This window comes from Panthera pardus, unplaced genomic scaffold (genome assembly GCF_024362965.1).
Source record: "Panthera pardus isolate Hobbes unplaced genomic scaffold, ASM2436296v1 HiC_scaffold_12, whole genome shotgun sequence".
Lineage (NCBI taxonomy): Eukaryota > Metazoa > Chordata > Mammalia > Carnivora > Felidae > Panthera > Panthera pardus.
In genome coordinates, this window is record NW_026526677.1 from 110,280,586 (window position 1) to 110,296,456 (window position 15,871).

The window sequence follows — 15,871 nt, forward strand, 5'->3', positions numbered from 1 at the left end:
TCCCCAAGGTGATTTTATTTATTTATTTTTTTTAACGTTTATTTATTTTTGAGACAGAGAGAGACAGAGCATGAACGGGGGAGGGTCAGAGAGAGGGAGACACAGAATCTGAAACAGGCTCCAGGCTCCGAGCTGTCAGCACAGAGCCCGACGCGGGGCTCGAACTCACGGACCGCGAGATCATGACCTGAGCCGAAGTCGGCCGCTTAACTGACTGAGCCACCCAGGCGCCCCCCCCCCCCAAGGTGATTTTAATGTACAGACAGAATAGAAAACCACTGGCCTAGAGAGTTAGTAATTAAGTGTATATCTCTATCATTTAATTGCTGACATTGATATGTAATTTCCTCATATTTAAGTAAATAAAATGACATGGCTATTTACAGACATTTCTTTAAAGGGCGGCCTAGGGTTTCCATTAATTCTGTAGCCTATGGGTGTGTGCCGTAAAGCAGAAATGAGAAGCTTGTTTTAAAATTATCAAGGTCACCTGGGTGGCTCAGGTGGTTAAGTGTCCTACTTCGGCTCAGGTCGTGGTCTCACGATTTGTGAGTTTGAGCCCCCTGTCAGACTCGGTGCTGACAGCTCAGAGCCTAGAACCAGCTTCCTATTCTGTCTATGCCTCTCTCTGCCCCTGCCCCACTCATGCTCTGTCTCTGTCTCTGTCTCTCTCTCTCAAAAATAAATAAACATTAAAAAACTAAAATTAGCTATGAAGTTTTGTTTGTTTTTGGAAGGATGAAGTGCTGTCAATATTAGCAAACAATATATAAATCCCAGAATGTTAAAGATGAGAGGGACCCTCAAGGCATCTCGTAGAAAGAGGGGTACACTTTGAAGCCAGTCCTGGCTTTTAGTGGCTTATTCAATTCCTACCTTTGTGATCTTGGGTTCTTTACTGAACCAATCTGAGCCTCAACTTCTTGATCTGTAAAATCGAGGTGAGCATGTGCTTTATATGATGATGAGTGTGTTTCATGGGCACACACACGCATGTCTTGCTTCCCTGCCTCCTACCTTGATCCCATCTGGTGCAGATGTCCATGGCAGGGACTGCGTTGCAGCCTCTGCAGGGCCAGCTTCTGGGAAATGCTTCCTCCCACTCCTCGGGGACCATTTCTCTGGCTCTGTTGGGACTGTTTCATGGCTGAATGTTTGGATCCCATGACCTTAAGTGAGCATAACATTTAGTGTGCAAAGGTCAGTACTGCTGGCGAAGCAGAGTGAAGCTTTTCATGAGACAGGAGATGAAGGAGATCTTGTGGCCATGTGATGGCAGCCATTGAGTACCTTCTGTCTGCCCCAGATGATCTGTGTGCAGGACCCAGATGGCTGCCTTGTGTCTCCAGCTCTATGTTCTTAGCCATTGCCTCTTGGGGTTGAACAGGAACAATGAGAGGCTACTATCTCTATCTTAGCTTGGGGTAAGCAGAGAAGAATCATAGACCTCTTTGATTGTTGTTGTTGTTGTTTTTATGATAGGAATACTGGATTTCATCTTTTTCCCCACCCTTGTCTCTCAGATCCTTCAGCATTTGGCTATAAAATGATTAGGCCAACTGGTTCTCCTGTTGCCCATTCTTTGTGTCCTAGGAAGGAGATTCATGGTTTCTTATTCTTTGTAAATCTTAAGGCCTCAGGTCTTGATCTCAACTATGGGGCTTCAGTGTCCTTCCCACTTGTAAGCCTGCTTTCTGGGACTATCCTCAATCTTAATTTTCAGAATTCTGCTTCTATAACCATCTCTGGACTGATATGAAGTTTTCATTGGAAATGAAACTTCCATTTTTCTGTTGTTTCCTTTGTCTACTGGAATCAGCACCCTCTTATGATTAACAGTAGTAGGAGCTGTATTGAATTTTTAGGTGGTAAGGATCTCAAAACATCACACTTGTGGGCTGGGTGGTGTGACAAATCTTGTGCCCCTCCACTAGATTATGAGACTATTGAGGATAGAAGCCATGTTTTACAGCCGAGTATCATTGTAACTATCATTTATTATGTATCTACTGTGCACTGAAGACTTTGCTTTATTTCAATTAATCTCCATAAAAATAATGTACACATGAGGAATCTTAGAGAGCTTAAGTAAACTGCCCAAGGTCATGTGGCTTTTGAGTGGATTTTTTAACTCACTTTGATATTAAACCCTTTGTTCTAAAATCGTCTAAATTCCTTCTGAAAGGAAGGAGCAGATACAGGTAAGAAGAATGGGATCTTGGCCTGTAGAAAGTTGGATGACCTCTTGAGTCAGGGACAGGTATGGAGGTGTATTCTTAGAGGAGGAGAGAAGGTCTGCATATCTTCAAAGCCCCTGTTTTTCCCATTAATATACTGACCGGCATTGCTGACATACGTGGACTAAGAATGGACCCTATGACTCTCAAGGCAGAAGTCACCCCCGTGGACGGCTTTGGCCCACACGTGGCTTTTTTATTCAGGTCAAGAGAGACCCCGAGATTACGTGAAGACATCTCTCACCGATAAGAGCCATTGGGTGAGCAATCAGGCAAACTCTGAAGAGGACTCTGTGAATCCATGGTGATGAGATGTTCTGTGCTGAAGTCATCCTTTACTTGCTGACGATGGGAAGATAGTCTCCAATCACCCTCTGTGCTTGCAGTTTAGACCATGAGAATGTGCCCACCAGCTCTGGCAAGCGACAGGAAGTATATAAATGCTTTCTGGCATTGGAGCTCTGTTGGATATTCCCAGAGAACGTTTCCCTTTTAATGTAGTTGGAAACTATAAATTTAACTCCTGCTGGGGGGAAAAAAAAGTAATGGTTTCACAAAAGAAAAAAGTCAGCTCTTTAAAAGGCTTAACTCCTCAGGGCGCCTGGGTGGCTTGGTCGGTTAAGCGTCCGACTTCGGCTCAGGTCACGATCTCACGGTCGGTGGGTTTGAGCCCCGCGTCGGGCTCTGTGCTGACAGTTCAGAGCCTGGAGACTGTTTCAGATTCTGTGTCTCCCTCTCTCTGTGACCCTCCCCCGTTCATCCTCTGTCTCTCTCTGTCTCAAAAATAAATAAACGTTAAAAAAAATTTTTTTTTTAAAAAAGGCTTAACCCCTCTCACAAACATGTGCTTTTTAATGACTGGGAAAATCCTGGTGCAGGGAAAAAAATGTCCTTTTATACAAATGAGGTCATTCTGGTCTTAACTGGCCCTATGCACTCTAGTTCCTGCGTTCTGTTCCACGTTTTGTGACCAGAGGTTATTGGAAGGGTAATCCCTGTGTGCATAGTCACTGCTTTTAGGGCATGTTGCCAAAGAGAAAGTTATCTTAGCTCACAAGCTTCCCAGCCAGTGCAAGAGGCCCAGCTCCCAGGGGTACCCGGCCAGTGACTGATAATGACTTGGTTTAGCTTGGCCGTGGGTTGAGTTTTTAAAGCACACTTTTCTTGTGCACTGGGATTTTTGTGTCTGCTGCTTCTTTAGATTTCTCAACAGCTCCATTGCTTCTCAATTCAGGAGTGATTTTTCTTGCTTGGGCACATTCTATCTACTGTGCTTTGATTCTGTGCTGAAGAGAAGAAACATCCATGCCAGCATGAGGCCTCCTGTTCATCTTCTTCACCCGGTGTAAATGAAAAACAGCTGTTGAAGGCATTTGCCCTGTACCCATTTCCTTGCACACTTGGAGGCTGATTCCTCCAAAAATTAATTTCTGATTTGGTTCTTACCCCAATTTCTTAATAAAGTCTATGTTCAGGGATCTTCATGGCTACCTGGGTCAGAAGCCTGAAGCCCAGTCTCTGTTGCCTAAATAAGTCTAAGAAAAATTTGTTGACCTGGGAGTAAGAAACTATCTTCAGCTCTCCCAGAAAGGCAAGGATTATACAATTCGGCTGGGAACTAGTTATGTATTTGCCGCAGACCCCATTTTGTTGCCCAGAGCACCTGTGGCCCCTCTTGGAGGCCTCAGCATCCTTGCTTGAAAACTCTCGAGTCCTTGAGGAGGTGAGGCTTGATCTGGGCATGGCCCTTGTTTCTTGAGTCCACCTCCCCTCCACTGCCCTCAAGGCCTCGGTTTGTTGTAGACAACCACAATAAATGTTGAGTATTGTAATGAACCTAAGGGCTGGTGCAAAAGAATTGGAAAAAATATGGCTAGGAAATCCTATCACCCTTGAAATGCTGGGAAATTCGGGGTAATTGCTGAGTACCTCATATCACTTCCTGTGGAGAAAATACATGGAAAAATGCATAATGGGTTAATATTTTAAAGTGAAAACTTGTAGGAGATAAATCAGAAGACCTATATCTGCCTCTGATGCTCAGAAGGGGAAAGGCACTGATTTGCTGATAATATATTTTTATTTTTCTTCTTCTTCTCCAGCCTCAGACGATACAGCAGACTCTCCAGAGGACATTGCAGTATTATGAGCACCAAGTTATTGGGTAAGTAAAATAGATTTTGGTCATTATTTGGGGAAAATTAAAGATAATTACTCAAACACAGCTGTTGGGCATGCACTTTCCTGCCACCCAAGTCACTCTTCTTTACAGTGGCTGTGGGGCCACTCCTTGGGACCCCTGGACTGACGTCCTTTGGTTTATTTTTGTTTAATCCTTTTAAATGAAATTCCCTTTTGGTATTGTCTTTCCTTTTTAACTTTTCTTCTTCTTGTGTTCTTTCCATCTTCTCCTCCACTGAATCTCCTAATTGTGCCTTCGTAATACAGTCAGGTTTAATGGTACCAACCTGAGAGGCTTTAAATGGGATTTTAGAATCCTTTAGGAAAGTCGACTCCGAGTCATTATAAGCCTAATAGAGTTCAGGGAGAGGTATTGGTTTAGAGTTCCACATTCCACATTGTTCTTTAATCTTTCTTTCCTTGACATCATTTGGATATGGGGTAATATAAGAAGACAAAATCAAGGAACAGGAACTCAAGGCCTCACCAACGCATAGAAGTTTAAAGTTACTTTAATCTGTTTTATAAGGGAGGATGACGATGGTAACAGCTAATTGAAGATTAGATGCTATGAATAAATGAGATAATTTCAGTGGGAGTATTCTGTAAATAGAAAGCTCCAGATAAGTGTACGGTTTACTTACAACTGCCTATGGCAGAAAGCAGTTGGAAATGCAGAAGGCTAAATTCACCTTCTGATGCAGTCTAGCTTAAAACGGAGGAGTTAAACTCATTGACATGAAAGACAGTGCATATTTATAATTCACATAGTTAATGTTGTCTCTGAGCTGCCATCATTTATTTGTATAAGATTGTGAGCACTTTTGAGGAGCTAACATTCAAATCCTAGTACCTTTTGAAAGGTCATCAAGCATCATTTAACATTTGGGGCCAATAGTCATTGCCCTGGGGATCGAGACTATATTTGTGGCTTGTAGGATGCACTATGATTATTTTTTTAAACCAAAACAGAAGAAAAGAAGATTTAGTGGAAACATAATCTCGGTACCTAGTACAATGCCATATGTTTTAAGTGCTGGATAATTATGTTAATTGTCATTTCAGAGGGAATTGCTTTGAAACCTTGTCACATGAGTACTCAAAAGTGTGGTACTAGGAGAAACATATTTAAACTCGTGAGATGGCTTTTGGTTTGAGGCCATTAGTGACTTTAAATGGTTTACCCTAATGGAGGCAAATGATGTCAAATTAATCTCTCCCCACATATTCTAAAATAAAACTTAATCATTCTCATTGGATTTGCTGCTTCCAAAGTGTGGTATTTGGATCAAATTAGTCAATATACTTGGCACAGTTCCTTGTATGTGGTGAGCACTACAACCTGTTTGCTCTTGTGTTTAGTGTCATTATTATTTTTTGAATTGTATTCAAAAAAAATTTTTTTTTAATTTTTGAGAGAGAGAGAGAGAGAGTGAGCAGGGGAGGGGCAGACAGAGAGGGAGACAGAACCCAAAGCAGGCTCCAGACTCTGAGCAGTCAGCACAGAGCCTGATGCAGCCTCAAACCCATGAACCGTGAGATGATGACCTGAGCCAAAGTCAGTCACCTAACCGACCAAGCCACCCAGGAGCCCCTGTTTTTAATATTTTAAAGAAAATACCAGTAACCAAAGACAAATCATTTTGTGGAATTGCAAATGCCCTCTTTTGAAATGAAATGGTAACTGATGAAAGGCTCATTTGTGAACTGAACTTACGTCTTCAGGGCACATTGGAGAGGGAATCTTGTAACTGTGATCAGAGTGGTTACCTAGACTATGTTACCATAATCAGGAGAAAATTCTTTTTTCCATTAGTAAGAGGGAGTTCTCTTTTATCTCAACCACTGCCTCACCTCTCTTGTTCCCTCTGTCCATGTAGACATAGCCTGTGGTTATTCTTGGTTTCCAAATAGTCTTTGGTAGTTCTGTTTCTTAGAGACAGTGTAAGGAAAACCATGCATGTGTCTCTGATAAAGAGGCATCCTGATGTCCAGTTGTCTCCAAAGAGACCCGTTAACACATTTTCACCTGAGTGGGGGCTGCCTTCTGAGGACTTGGAAGTACCAGTGCCCGCTGCCTTTATTCGTGGGCACGCGAAAAGAGAGGAGATGTTGGTGGCAGTATTGTGACATTGGCCTTTCTTGACTTTGTCTTCCCTCTTCTCTTGGCCCCAGTGTCCCCACCCATCTCTCTTTCTTCCTATTTCTCTTTAATAGTGAAAAAGGAGAGCATCTATTATGACTAACATTTGAATTCACTATTCACACCTGCCTGTTGTACTTCTTTCAAAGACACAATTAAAGGCTTTTTATCTCTAACTGAAAAGGAGTGTGTTTCTTCTAGTTAAAGGGATTTCAGGCAATTGGTAAAAATTGCTGAGTATTAGTTTACATGTTTCCGGCAGAGGGTGAGGTTGGGAGAGCGATGGTTTTCCAAATCTCTGAAATAGGGCTTTGCCCAAGGTTTTTCTTGAAGTAATTCAGCTTTAAGGAGCCTTGAGTTGGGAGGATGAATCCGGATGAATGGTAAGCCCGGGACGAATAATAAGCTAGCCCTCCTGGGGTTTCTTTTTTTCAAAATTGTAATTGCAGTGCAGTTAACATACAGTGTTATGTTAGCTTCAGGTGTAGAATACGGTTATTCTTCACTTCCATACATCACCCTGTGCTCATCACAAGTGCACCCTTCACCTGTTTCATTCATCCCCCACCCCCCTCCCCTTGGGGGACCACCAGTGTGTCAGTGCATTCTCTGTAGTCAAGAGTCTATTTCTTGGTTTGTCTCTTTTGTTTTTCCTTTTGCTCATTTGTTTAGTTTCTTAAATCCCACATATGAGTGACATGATATAGTATCTGTCTTTCTCTGACTGATTTCACTTAGCATAACTTTCTAGCTCCATCCATGTCCAGAAGGGTCCCAGCCCTTATGTTGTGAATTTCTTAAGTCCCCTCTAACCACTGGCCTCCCAGCCTCGCTTTCTTGTCCTTTAAAACTGCCCTTGGATGGAACTGGAGAGTGTGATGCTAAGTGAAATAAGCCATACAGAGAAAGACAGATACCATATGGTTTCACTCTTATGTGGATCCTGAGAAACTTAACAGAAACCCATGGGGGAGGGGAAGGGAAAAAAAAAAAAAAAAAGAGGTTAGAGTGGGAGAGAGCCAAAGCATAAGAGACTCTTAAAAACTGAGAACAAACTGAGGGTTGATGGGGCGTGGGAGGGAGGGGTGGGTGGGGGATGGGTATTGAGGAGGGCACCTTTTGGGATGAGCACTGGGTGTTGTATGGAAACCAATTTGACAATAAATTTCATATATTGGAAAAAAAAAAAGTATCATAGCTAACCAAATACTGTTTTATGGATAGAAGCGCTAAGCAGGCCTTCTCAAATAGGAGAGAACTTGAGCAGTACATCACCAACTAACTTCTGTTAAGGAAAAAAACAAACTACATGTTGAAATTTAATTGTTGAAATAATTCAACAAATCATGTAATGAGTTCTTACAGAGAACTCAGAGTGGCAGAAACCTTTATCCAGAAGATTATTAGTGACTCTGCTTAAATCTAGAACTTCTGTAAGAAAACGTGTGCAACAAGTGATAGCCATAAATCACGTATGTTCTGTTTCCAAAAATAAGGAAGTTATCAGAACAGAAGTGAGAACTTGGAGATTTCCAAGTCTTTTAATCTGTGGATCAGGTAATGTCTAAAATTAAAATACATAACTGAAAAGTAATAATTGGAACCAGCAACAACAAACTTGTGAGCACAAGAACAGGTTAAAATGAAAATAATATAGTATTAAGGTATAAATTATTTGTACTGTATTTTCTAAAGTTTTTGCAATAAGCTTGTGAGACTTTCACGATTGGAATAAAAACAAAAAAGATTTTTAAAAAAATTAAAAAAAATAAAACTGCCCTTGGACCTGCTCTATTTATCAGAACTTCAGGACTGCCTGCTGGTCCTTAATGAATTCTTACAAGTAGTTCACAGAAACTCTCTGAGGCTTTTTTAGTCTCTGAGATGGAGACATGAATGCAGGGAGCAGCTGTTGAAAGGCTCACACAGATGGAGGACGGAAGGGAGGAGCTCGCGAGCCTCTGTCGGGGAGACAGCCTCTCTGTGCCCCAGGAACTTTATCTTTAAACATTTGTTCTAGTCCTCAGCTTGTTCATTCTCTGGTTCACGCAGTTATTCAGAGACCGTTCAGGCTGCAGAAAGGAGGGCTCAAGTTATTCATGCCATGTGGAAAAGCCTCTGCATCCCCACTGTTGCCGTGGCGGCTTCTGGCCTGGACACTTACTCTTGTGCCTCAACGTTGTGTCCACCACAGAAAGGTGACTAGTCAGATTAGATTATGTCCCTTTCTCATTTCAGCCCAATGGTTCTCACTTGTTAAGGTGCATCAGAATCACCTGCGGGCTTGTTAAAACACAGAGAGCTGGACCTCACCTGCAGGACTCTGACCCCGTGTGTCCCATGCACTCTCGGAGCATTTCTAATGAGTTTCCAGATAATTCTGCTGACGCTGCTGGGCCAGCTATTAAACTGTGAAATCCTTGCTTTATACCATTTAATGGCTTCCTGTGATAGAGTAAAATCTGAACTCTGCCTGTGATCTGGGCTCTGCTTACCTCTCTGACTCCATCTTCTTCCACTCCCCCTTGTCACTCCCCGCCCTCCCTGCCAGGCGTCTGTGGGCTTCTCAACTCCTACTTAGCCTCAGGACCTTTGCACATACCATCCCACTTTCCTGAAATGGCCTGTCCCCAGATGGGTGCGTGGATTACTTTTTTTTTTTCTTTTTTAATGTTTAGGTCTCTTTTTAAACATCGTTATCTTCAGAAAAACACGCCATGGCCGCCCAATCTAGAGAAGCCCTCCATCCCCCCCTTACATCTCCAACCCATATATTTTGTATTCTATTCCTCTCTGGTATTCCTTTTCATAGAATTTATAATAGCCGATGTTATCTTGTTTATTTATCTAAATTACTTTCTTTTCTATTAATCCCATGCCTCTGTAATTTCTTGGTACATAGGAGGGACTAACATGTTTTTGGGGGGTCATTGGGAAGTGTGAATAAATGAAAAAGTTGCTCTCTGGAGGTATATACATAGAAGTACGTGTCTAGTGGATAAAAGAGTAGATTATGCTTGGAAGGGGGCTTAAAATGAGGGGTAGAAATAATCTCCAGGGTTGATTACAGTTGTAGTTTCCAAGAGCCTTTCCTGCATAGCATAAATTTTACTGATTTATTTTCTTAGTTTCTCCTTTATGCTTAATGTTCTACCACTGTGTGTCAGTCTTACTTTGTCGTAAGTTTCTTATTTTTAAAATTTTTTATATAAACTCTGCACAAGCACACTCACCTGTCCATACAGCACAGTCTTCTTCCCTCAATATGAGGAAAAGGGGCACTGAGTGTACATCTTTGTGTTAGTCTTTCTGTAACTCCAGCTTCTAGGGGCTGGACTCGCTTCTTGGACAGTGTGGTGGAAGGAACAATCAGAGCCAGAGGGGGTAAGTAGGGGATAGGCCAGCATCACTGTCAGAATTGAAAGGCACCCCAGATTGAGGAAAGTCTGCTTTATGATGACTTTCTCCCTCTGATGTCATTGTTGCCATTATGTTGTGTCCCTCCTGGTCTCTGAGCAGAGGGATGAGAAAATGCTTTGGGAGGAGACCTACCACATACCAGGTTTCCTAGATTTAAAGTCTGATTCTGCCTTTGAATGCTTTAGGGCACATTATGTAACAAAAACGGGCCTCAGTTTTCTCATTTTTAAAGTGGTAATAACATACTGATGTCCAGAGTGCCACCCCCAGCCTCTCTCCTCACGTTTGTGCTTCATGACTCCCCCTGGTCTGTAACTTCACCAAAGTGGATTACCATGACAGTGCTGACAAGGCAGAGATTTCTTTTTTTTTTATTTTTTTAAATTTACACTCAAATTAGTTAGCATATAGTGCAACAATGATTTCAGGAGTAGATTCCTTAGTGCCCCTTACCCATTTAGCCCATCCCCCCTCCCACAACCCCTCCAGTAACCCTGTTTTTCCTCCATATTTATGAGTCTCTTCTGTTTTGTCCCCTTCCCTGGTTTTATATTATTTTTGTTTCCCTTTCCTTATATTCATCTGTTTTGTCTCTTAAAGTCTTCATATGAGTGAAACCGTATGATTTTTGTCTTTCTCTGACTAATTTCACTTAGCATAATACCCTCCAGTTCCATCCACTTAGTTGAAAATGGCAAGATTTATGCTTTTTGATTTCTGAGTACTACTCCATTGTGTATATATACCACATCTTCTTTATCCATTCACCCATCAATGGACATTTGGGCTCTTTCCATACTTTGGCTATTGTTAATAGTGCTGCTATAAACATGGGGGGTGCATATGTCCTTTCGAAACAGCACATCTCTATCCTGTGGATAAATGCCTAGTAGTGCAACTGCTGGGTCATAGGGTAGTTCTATTTTTAGTTTTTTGAGGAACCTCCATACTGTCTTCCAGAGTGGCTGCACCAGCTTCCATTCCCATCAACAATGCAAAAGAGATCCCATTTCTCCACATCCTCGCCAACATATGTTTTTGCCTGAGTTGTTAGTGTTAGCCATTCTGACAGGTGTGAGGTGGTATCTGAGTGTGGTTTTGATTTGTATTTCCCTGATGATGAGTGATGTTGAGCATTTTTTCATGTGTCAATTGGCTATCTGGATGTTTTCTTTGGAGAAGTGTCCATTCATGTCTTTTGCCCATTTGTCCTCTGGAATATTTGTTTTTTTGGCTGTTGAGTTTGATAAGTTCTTTCTAGATTTTGGATACTAACCCTTTATCTGATATGTCATTTGCAAATATCATCTCCCATTCTGTCAGTTGCCTTTTAGTTTTGCTGATTGTTTCCTTCGCTGTGTTGTAGACTTTTATTTTGATGAAGTCCCAGTAGTTCATTTTTGCATTTGTTTCCCTTGCCTCCAGAGATGTGTTGAGTAAGAAGTTGCTGTGGGCAAGATCAGAGAGGATTTTGCTTGCTTTCTCCTCGAGGATTTTGATGGCTTCCTGTCTTACATTTAGGTCTTTCATGCATTTTGAGTTTATTTTTGTGTATGTTGTAAGAAAGTGGTCAGGTTCATTCTTCTGCATGTTGCTATCCACTTTTCCCAGCACCACTTGCTGAAGAGATTGTCTTTATTCCATTGCATATTCTTTCCTGCTTTGTCAAAGATTAGTTGGCCATACGTTTTTTGTTCAATTTTGGGTTCACTATTCTGTTCCATTGATCTGAGTGTATGTTCTTATGCCAGTACCGTACTATCTTGGTGATTACAGCTTTGCAGTATAGCTTGATGTCTGGGATTGTGATGCCTCCTGCTTTGGTTTTGTTTTTCAAGATTGCTTTGGCTCTTCCAGGTCTTTTCTGGTTCCATACAAATTTTAGGATTATTTGTTCTAGCTCTATGAAGAATGCTGGTGTTACTTTGATAGGGATTGCATTGAATATGTAGATTGCTTTGGATAGTACCAACATTTTTTTTTCTGTGATAAACTATTTTTCTACCTCAGTTGCTTAAAGGGGGAGAAAAATAAAACATCATTAGGGAGAAGCACAGATAAACTATTTACAGAGATGAAGAAAATTCACAATGGCTGTAATGTCTGCAAGGCAAGAATACTAGGACAAGTTCACCAAAGCAAAGCAATTCATAGCAAAACAAAATACAGGGTGGGGGAGGGGGAGTCATACAGATATGTTTAAAAAAAATAGCACTCATGAAAAAGCCTGCAGGAAAATCAAAGGAGGCTAACCAATTATTACATCAAGCATCTTTAATGAGATGAGCAAAACTACACAGGTTGGTTCTCAAGGACAGTGACATTCAAACAGATGGATCTGCTCACATAAAAAAATATCCAGTGGAAACATGTGGGTCATTTCTCACAAACTATGCGCATAAACAAAGGGACGACTCTTGAAGGTCCTGCTGTGCTGTACTTCAATCTAAGAGAGTGGGGGTATTTTATTTCAAGTGCAGAAATGGAGGGGATCAGAATCATGGGAAAAGCAAGCCCTTCCGGGGAGGTGACCATCAGGGGTGCCAATCAGATCAGAAGAGACCCTCTGTTCTGTCCCCTCCTATGTCAGTGGGCCAAGGGGCCGTGATGCCAACAGGGAATTTAAGGCCAGGGTGGGCAGGGAGGTGAGAATGGGGGTTCTGGGGAAGGAGGGGCCCGGCATGGATCTGTGCCCACAGTGCCCGAGACACAGCAGTGCCCAGGTGACTCCGCTGTCCCTTCTCAAAGACAGATGTACATAAGTTATTGGCAATAGCCACAGATGGACTGGCCCCCAAAGACAAAAACAACCAGATAATGCTGGTTTTTGAGATACAGTTTTTCTTCCAGATTCAGTTCAATTAGTATTTACAGGAATAGGGTGTGTGTGTGTGTGTGTGTGTGTGTGTGTGTGTGTGTTCACTTTTGGTAATGTCCACTACAGGACATAGGTGCTCCAAGTCACATATCCTCAACCCCCGTGAGCCATCAGCACTAAAAGCCCACCCCATGGAATGCCCCAAGAAGCTTATTTGGTCAATATTCAAAGTAATTTTATGCCTGTTTCCTGGACTCCCCTGAGGAGGCTCTACAAAGTTTGTAAGAAGTTTCCCTCTGGTCCTGTTACATTCCAGGTGAGGGTGGGAGGTTGGGGTAAGTAGGAAGAATGTTCACGCTGGGTACAAGAAGCAAAATGCCAGGAGACTGCACAAGAAAAAAAAATTTCTTTTTAAACTGACTGAAGCAATGAGGACATGAGTCTTTTCTGAGAATTAAAAAAGAGTAAAAGAACATTGGTTCAAATGGGCAGCTAGGACACACTCAGCAGGCATGGACAGTGGCGGGGCTGGCCCCAACCGGGACTGTGTCCTCTGTCTAGTAATGGTAGCAAACCCCACTTTGTTATGCCTCTCTTAAGACCTAGTTGATAAAAATTATGTGAAATTTATGTGAATCTTGTGAAATCGGCAAATAGTCCGGGAACTGACAGTCATAGCTAGGAGCAAATACAGGGTAGCCACGGCCATAGATTGTCACAAAGTTGGGGTAGCCTAGCATTCCCATGCCAAGCATGAATGCATCCATGGTGTAAGGCAGTCCCCGGGCCTGACCTCTTGTCCCCAGTGGGAACATAACTTCCCTAGGCTGAGCTTTCTTACATTCCACCATTTTATTATTGATTTCATGGAAATGAATCCCACAGACTTTTTCCACATCTTCATTCTCAAACGTAACAAAGCCAAACCCTCTGAGCCTTTTGGTCATCTTATCAAACATCAGCATTGCATCCTCCATCTTGCCAAACTGCTCAAAGTACTGTTTTACATCCTCCACCACCATGTTCGCAGATAATCTGCCTACGAATATCTTCTTTGTTCTTGTGACCATCTTGGGTTGTGCCCCACGAGGAAATGCAACTTTGGGGTCGATCATCTTGGAATCGAACTCATGGTGGGTCTGACTTAATACTTCATCTACACTTGCTGGGTCTGCGAATGTGACGAAACCGGACTCGGGAGCATTTCCTAGTGGGATCTCTAATGACCATACGTTCTCTAATTTCTCCAAATTTGCTAAAATAGTCTCTAAGGCTATCTGGTGACGTCTGCCAGCTCAGTCAATCGATAAACATGTCACCGGGGTCGTGCTGGGAGTTGTGGGCACTGCCGGAGCTGCCTTGGCTCCCATTTGCCTCCATAGTTGAGCCCCCCCCCCCGCCCCCCACCCCCCACCCCCCACCCCCCACCCCCCACCCCCAAAAAACTGAGCCCCACAGGGATCGGAGCAGAGCCCTGGCTACCAGCCTGAGATCTCCTGCTCCCTCCTCCCCCTCCTCCTCCTCCTCCTTTCCCCGGGCACCTCCCAATCTCTCAGCCAGTGGCGGAGCACAGGAAGCCACACACGTGGGCTCTGCTGAGCTCAGCCTGGCTGCTCCACATACCCCCCCCCCATCCCCACCTCTCCCCCTCCTCCTTCTCACCCCCATCTGGGTAGTATCAACACTTTAACAATATTTGTTCTTCCTATCCAGGAGCATGGAATATTTTTCCTTTTTTTGTGTGTCTTCTTCAATTTCTTTCATAAGCTTTATACAGTTTTCAGTGTATAGATTTTTCACCTCTTTGGTTAGATTTATTCCTAGATATTTTATGGTTTTTGGTGCAACTGTAAATGGGATCAATTCCTTGATTTCTCTTTCTGTGGCTTCATTGTTGGTGAATAGGACTGCAACCGATTTCTGTGCATTGCTTTTATATCCTGAAACTTTGCTGAATTCATGAACCAATTTTCGCAGTTTTTTGGTGGAATCTTTTGGGTTTTCCATATAGAGTATCATGTCATCTGCGAAGAGTGAAAGTTTGTCCTCCTCCTGGCCGATTTGGATGCCTTTTATTTCTTTGTGTTGTCTGATCGCAGAGGCTAAGACTTCCAATACTATGTTGAATAACAGTGGCGAGAGTGGACATCCCTGTCTTGTTCCTGATCTTAGGGGGAAAGCTCTCAGTTTTTCCCCATCGAGGATGATATTAGCGTTGGGTCGTTCATATAAGGCTTTTATGATCTCCAGGTATGCTCCTTCTAACCCTACTTTCTTGAGGGTTTTTAATCAAGAAAGGATGCTGTATTTTGACAAATACAAAATTTCTTTCTCTGCATCTATTGAGAGGATCATATGGTTTTTGTCCTTTCTTTTATTGATGTGATGAATCACGTTAATTATTTTGCGGATATTGAACCAGCCCTGCATCCCAGGTATAAATCCCACTTGGGTGTGGTGAATAATTTTTTTAATGTATTGTTGGATCCGGTTGGCTACTAATCTTGTTGAGAATTTTTGCATCCATGTTCATCAGGGAAATTGGTCTATAGTTTTCCTTTTTTGTGGCATCCCTGTCTGGTTTTGGAATCAAAGTAATGTTGGCTTCATAGAAAGAGTTTGGAAGTTTTCCTTCCATTTCTAGTTTTTGGAACAGTTTCAAGAGAATAGGTGTTAAGTCTTCCTTAAATGTTTGGTAGAATGCCCCTGGAAAGCCATCTGGCCCTGGACTCTTGGTTTTTGGCAGATTTTTGATTACTAACTCAATTTCCTTACTGGTTATGGGTCTGTTCAAATTTTCTATTTCTTCCTGTTTCAGTTTTGATAGTGTATATGTTTCTAGGAATTTGTCCATTTCTTCCAGATTACCCATTTTATTGGCATATAATTGCTCATAATATTCTCATATTATTGTTTTTATTTCTGTTGTGTTGGTTGTGATTTTGCCTCTTTCATTCGTGATTTTATTTGGGTCCTTTCCTTTTTCTTCTTGATCAAACTGGCTATTGGTTTATCAATTTTGTTAATTCTTTCAAAGAACCACCTTATGGTTTCATTGATCTGTTCTACTGG

General features: G+C 42.2%; 1 protein-coding gene and 1 pseudogene across 1 annotated transcript in view; one reads left to right on the top strand and one right to left on the bottom strand.

Moving 5' to 3' along the window:
* Positions 1–4,344: 4,344 nt before the first annotated feature.
* LOC128776223 (guanylate cyclase soluble subunit alpha-2-like) overlaps positions 4,345–15,871 on the top strand; it is a 33,419-nt gene continuing 21,892 nt past the window's right edge. The window contains exon 1 of the mRNA XM_053900544.1: positions 4,345–4,401. Within this exon, the coding sequence (XP_053756519.1) occupies positions 4,383–4,401 (19 nt within the window). The 5' untranslated portion in view covers positions 4,345–4,382. The remainder of the gene's footprint in view (positions 4,402–15,871) is intronic.
* LOC109260370 (RNA-binding protein Musashi homolog 2-like) lies at positions 13,402–14,179 on the bottom strand (annotated as a pseudogene).